This window comes from Mus musculus, chromosome 2, assembly GCF_000001635.26.
Source record: "Mus musculus strain C57BL/6J chromosome 2, GRCm38.p6 C57BL/6J".
NCBI lineage: Eukaryota > Metazoa > Chordata > Mammalia > Rodentia > Muridae > Mus > Mus musculus.
In genome coordinates, this window is record NC_000068.7 from 55,593,706 (window position 1) to 55,599,705 (window position 6,000).

The following is a 6,000-nucleotide window of genomic DNA, read 5'->3' on the forward strand; positions in this document are numbered from 1 at the left end:
CACGACCAATGGGCCTCTCTTTCCACTGATGGCCGACTAGGCCATCTTCAGATACATATGCAGTGACATTTTTAATAGCAGAGAAGTTTGATAATAAAAATGGAGGAAAGCAATTCTTTTGTTTCTCATGAAAAATAATATGATTCGTATAAGAGTAAAATTTGATGTATGATTCTTAAATTGTAACGTTATTTTCAATTGGTGAATATTCAAAAATATACTGGTTAGATAATAACAATATAAATAAATTGTATTTGAAGAAAACAAAATTGTGTATATCAGAGTACCATGAGTTGCATTATGCTCAAACAATATAATATATAAGTGGCATGGTTTTATATCTGCAATCCAGCATTACTTCCAGAAATCTTGAGAACAGAAAAGGAAAATGATGTATGCAAGGCCCGACGTAGCGATTTTATCACAACATTTCCATGATTTTAACCAACATTCATACTGATCATATAGATCTGAAAGGCAGAACTACCATGATGACTAGCTGTTGTTCAAACATAGAAATTACTCTGGTTTTGTTAATTTATTAAGTGTTTTGGTTTTCTTATCTCCTCTTGTTTATCACTAACTGAAGAAGAAAAATAATGAACTCTTATTTATTAAAAGCCAACCACATGATTTATTCTGTTTCCACAGATGACTTTTACTTCTTGTTCACAGCATGAAACTTTGGGTGTGTGTCTATTCTTTTATTATAGAAACTTGTTCACAAGTTTGTAACTGTATTATCTTTACACTCTGGTGCAGGTTGGATTCAGAGCCAGATGTAGATGACCTATCACATTGCTTGTTAAATGATAATAATGATCATACAATTTCTCCTCCGGTTTCCTCGTATAGACAAGTGTTTTGATGCTCTTCTATGTAGATTTTAGATTTGATTTGTGGATAAAGAACTATGGAGCATTTCCAGCACCTTGTGCGTTTCTGAGGGAGGAGAGTATACACACTACAGCTCTAATACAGAGTAAAACTTTGAAACTCCAGTATGGTGTGGTCTACTTATATGAATGTGTGAGCAGAACGGACTCCTGCTTTTTTTCTGCTTCCACTGTGCATAATTCATTAAAAGATTTCTCTCTGCTTGCAGGAATGACTTGTCAAGCTCGAACATCATACACAGAGGACGAAGTGCTTTGGGGTCATCGTTTTTTCCCTGTAATTTCTTTAGAAGAAGGATTCTTTAAAGTCGATTACTCCCAGTTCCATGCAACCTTTGAAGTTCCAACCCCTCCTTACAGCGTGAAAGAGCAGGAGGAAATGCTTCTCATGTCCTCCCCTTTAATAGCACCAGCCATAACCAACAGCAAAGAAAGACACAATTCTGTGGAGTGTTTAGATGGACTAGATGACATTAGCACAAAACTTCCATCGAAGCTGCAGAAAATTACGGGGAGAGAAGACTTTCCCAAAAAACTTCTGAGAATGAGTTCTACAACCTCAGAAAAAGCCTATAGTTTGGGTGATTTGCCCATGAAACTCCAACGAATAAGTTCAGTTCCTGGCAACTCGGAAGAAAAACTGGTTTCTAAAACCACCAAGATGTTATCTGATCCCATGAGCCAGTCTGTGGCCGATTTGCCACCAAAGCTTCAAAAGATGGCTGGAGGACCTACCAGGATGGAAGGAAATCTTCCAGCCAAACTAAGAAAAATGAACTCTGACCGTTTCACATAGCAAAACACCCCTTTAGGCATTATTTAATGTTTTGATTTAGTATTAGTCCAATATTTGGCTGATAAGATAATCCTCCCTATGAAATCTGAGAGGTCTATCCTAGCCTGGCAAATAGATCAGAGAACTCTTCATTGAAGTGTTATTATTGTGCTGAACATAAGTTATGAAGGGAGGACATCATAAGGAAGCTACTAGTCGGCATGTATTATCACATCAAGCATGCAATAATGTGCAAATTTTGCATTTAGTTTTATGGCATGATTTATATATGGCATATTTATATTGAATATTCTGGAAAAATATATAAATATATATTTGAAGTGGAGATATTCTCCCCATAATTTCTAATATATGTATTAAGCCAAACATGAGTGAATAGCTTTCAGGGCACTAAAATTACATACATACATACATACATACATACATACATACATGCATATGCACAGACACATACACACAAATACTCATATATATAAAACATACCCATAAAAACATATATATCTAATAAAAATTGTGATGTTTTGTTCAAATTTGTATTTCTTGTGCATGTTTACTTTATTAGACTAGAAAGGCTGCTGGCATTGATTATGAATACCAAATATTTTAGCCTTAAATTATTTGTTACTTAAAAATCTGATTTAATGTTTTCTGCTGTTGCCGTCATGGAATCTTTCAACTGTACTTTACCATGAAAAGATAGCAGAGATTGGTGGTGTCAAATGACACCACAGAGACATCATTATTATGCATTTAATTTGTAAATTTTAGAGTGTGCTGGTACATAGCACACATCACTGAACTTTTCTTATGATTTTTAGAAGTCACTAGAACTTGGGTGGGGGAGGGGTTAGTAAAAGTTAGTTAACTCATCGATTCTGAAGCTAACTAATATCTGGAATTTGGTTTTGTACTCTAATAAAACTACGGGCTCTGAACAAATGCGGAATCATTGGAAGAGTCAGTAGCTTATTGTGACTATGTCAGAGTCTATGTGAAACTGACAGGGTAAACAGTGCCTGTGGCCAAATGAGTTGGTTGCCAATGTTTTCTTCTTTTTTCCGGATCTTTTGTCATCCATAAAGACTTGTAGATATTTCAGGAGACATGACAGCACAATGAAACAGATGATAAATTCTTTTGCTGGAAATGCATATGCCTAACAGAGACTCCCTTTACACTGTTCTCCTGTTTCTGGCATTTGTTGTGAAAGGAGAGACTATTTACTGGTCTGGAAACCTATTCCAGGTCTGTCACTCAGAGTTTAGCACAGACCTGAGAGAAATTAATATCAAATGATCTGACAATGTTTGTACACTCAGGATTTTTTGGTTTTGTCTTGGTGTTGAACAATTCTTTTATTGTTGCCTTGAATCCCTGGCCTCAGAATAATTTTAGTGTTACTAGCTTTCAACCCCCAACATCTGACTGGTATCAAACTTGGTCAGAAGTATACCTTGAACACAAAGCTTTAGAATAAAAAAGTTTTTTGAAACTGCAGAAGTACTTCTTTGCATACTAATGTAGATTTTCCTACACAATTTATGAGGGATTTGTAATAATCCAACTTGGCCCAGAATTGATTTAACTTTTCATTAATATATAAATCACTGATGGTTGGTTTGAGCACACAGCATTCCTTATTGTTTAGTGATCCTGCGATAATTTTATTAGAGGCAAATTATTACATCTACAGTATATCATCCACTATATCTTCTGGCTACCTCTGTATCAACCAAATTCTGTAGGTGCAAACACATAACAGGGAATTACTACTGGAGAAATGATCAACATTAGCATCCATCCACTGTGAATAGAGCAGTTGCCCTACCCCTTGATCACCAAATGTTCTTATTTGCTACATGGAGGTGATGAAATATTAGCAGACAGAAAAAGGGGACCAGTGGGTATCGTATATTTAGCAGTGGAGGAAGCTGCATAGATCATTTAGTCCAACACCTTAAAACTATACAGAGCCATAATATTCTTCAGAGAGTCATTTTAATTTGTTTTTGGTATTGCAAAGAACCAAAAACATGCTCTCTGAATTTATTCATTTAACAAAATTTTTGCATGCCTTCTTTGACCTAGGCATTGTTTTTGTTTCTGTTTTTTTTTTTTGTTTTTAGTTTAGTTCCTGGGGATTTAGACATGTACATGGTATCAGCAAGAGAAAGAGAGAGAGACAGAGAGATACAGAGAGAGACACAAGAGAGACACAGAGAGAGACACAAAGAGAAACAGAAACGGAGAGAGACAGAGACACAGAGACAGCAAGAGACACGGAGACAGAGAGAGACACAGAGAGAATATTCAGTAGTCAACATTTCAATTAGAAAAATGAAAACAAGGTAGTAATGGAAATGGGTATAGGATGATATGTATTCAGAATATGATATTTAGGGAGTTGATTAACATTAGGAGTGAAAAACCTGACGAGAAAGAGCCAGTGTTGCCAAAACTCAATCCAAGTGATCAGTACACTTTGACCTTTTCCGCATACGTGTGGGAACAGTATGATTTCTGCATGTACTTGCAGTTTAATCCCTATTCCTAGGTTGATCATAGGATCCAGTCTGCCCAGGAAAATCGAGGTTTATACTTGTTGTACTTGTGTAATTATAAGTAGCCCTCTCTTTAAATCCTATTATGTCCTGGTTTGGATGATATATGGTAAAGTTTTGTTGACACTAACAAAATTATTGAGTCTAATATATTTGGAAAAATAAAGAATTGCTTTCTTCTCCTTTTCTTGATTTTCTGTTTTTGTTCACAGACCATTTTGGGAAAACTCATTCCACTATCACCTTTTTTTGAGCCTCAAAAACTTCTTAGAAGAGAAGTTTAATCAGCACGTGACATGTCTCTCAGGTTCCAAAGTTATAGTTTTTTAAAAGCATAACATATAACATAAACCACACTATTTCCATTTTAAGAAGTTGTAAGAGATACAATTAAAAGAACTGAAAGTCAGTGTATGCCAATCTGCAGATATTGACAATATTTGTACCCCTTGCTTAGTGGCTATAGGAAAAGAAACACCTGAATAATTGGACAGGAATGTGTTACTGTCACTTTACACGTAGTAATCATTATAGTGAACTATCTGATCCTGTTCATCAAAATGTTGACAAAACATAACAATTTGGAAAATGCTTATCTTCAACTTAATATAATATATGCATATACTTTAGAAATATAAATAAAATTGACTAGAGGATATTTTATCATAGGCTACCCTTTTTAATCTTATAATATTCTTAAATCATTCACACAAAGCTTTGCTTTAAAAAAAAAAAGTAGTCTGTTATCCCAGTACTTAAAAGCCCTGTTCTCTGGGAAGGATGGATTTATCTAGTGCATGATTTTTATTGGACGTATATTACAGCACAGGTGACTCATAGTCTAGCTGAAACATTTCTGTTTTGTTTTTTTTTTCCTTTTTTTACTATGAAGAAAATTCAGTTTGATTGCAGAGTATGCAATCTGATTTCCACTTCACAATTTACTCTTGAATTGTATATTAATGTAGTGTGTAGCATCTTTTCTAACAATCTGTAATGATTTCAATGTCCAGAGTTGTTTGGATTACAAAGATAAACTCATATATTCAGTACCAAGAGTTTAATTAAAATTAAACATCAAAATTTTGGACCACCAATGGGCATAGTTTTCAAGCCATCAACATTATTTCTTGACTTTCCTACTGTTACTGAACTATACACCTTCATATACTGTGTTACCTTTTAAAATGTACTTTTCTCATACAATACACCCTGACCTCAGTTTTCCCTTTCTCCACTTCTTCCATCCTCCGTCCCCACCTCTCCTCTCCCCCAAACCCACTTTTCCTGTTTATCCTCAGAAACATCAGGCCTTCCAGTGATATCAACTGAACAATGCAAGACACAGCAAGACAAGGCATAAACCCTTGATAGCAGGGCAGGGTAAAGCTTCCCAGTAGGAAGAAAAGGGTCCCATGAGAAAGTGGAAGTATCAGAAATACCCCCACTCCCACTGTTAGGAGACCCACAAAAAACCAAGCAAGTAACCATAACGTATATGCAGAGGACTGAATATAGACCCATCCTGGCTCAATGATTTCTGCCTTAGGCTTGGTGAGCCTCTATGAACCCTGCTTAGGTGATTTTGTAGGCTGTGTTGTCCTGATGTTCTTCATTTCCCTCTGACTCCTACAATTCTTCGTCTCTGTCTTCCCTGGAGCTACCCCAGCTGCAAGGGCAAGAACCCAAATCAATGATTTATGATTTCCAAAATAATAATTCTTCTTATTTCTCAAGATCTGATAGG

General features: G+C 35.7%; 1 protein-coding gene across 19 annotated transcripts in view; it reads left to right on the forward strand.

Annotated features, from left to right (window-relative positions):
- Kcnj3 (potassium inwardly-rectifying channel, subfamily J, member 3) overlaps positions 1 to 4,440 on the forward strand; it is a 186,348-nt gene extending 181,908 nt beyond the window's left edge. For 14 of the 19 annotated variants that reach the window (XM_030247723.1, XM_030247737.1, XM_030247725.1 and 11 more), the window contains one exon: positions 1,106 to 4,439. In XM_030247723.1, the coding sequence (XP_030103583.1) occupies positions 1,106 to 1,692 (587 nt within the window). In that variant the 3' untranslated portion in view covers positions 1,693 to 4,439. Of the gene's footprint in view, positions 1 to 1,105 lie in introns of all 19 variants that reach the window. The other 5 variants (XM_030247749.1, NM_008426.2, NM_001304810.1 and 2 more) reach the window with 2 other exon arrangements.
- Positions 4,441 to 6,000: the final 1,560 nt, after the last annotated feature.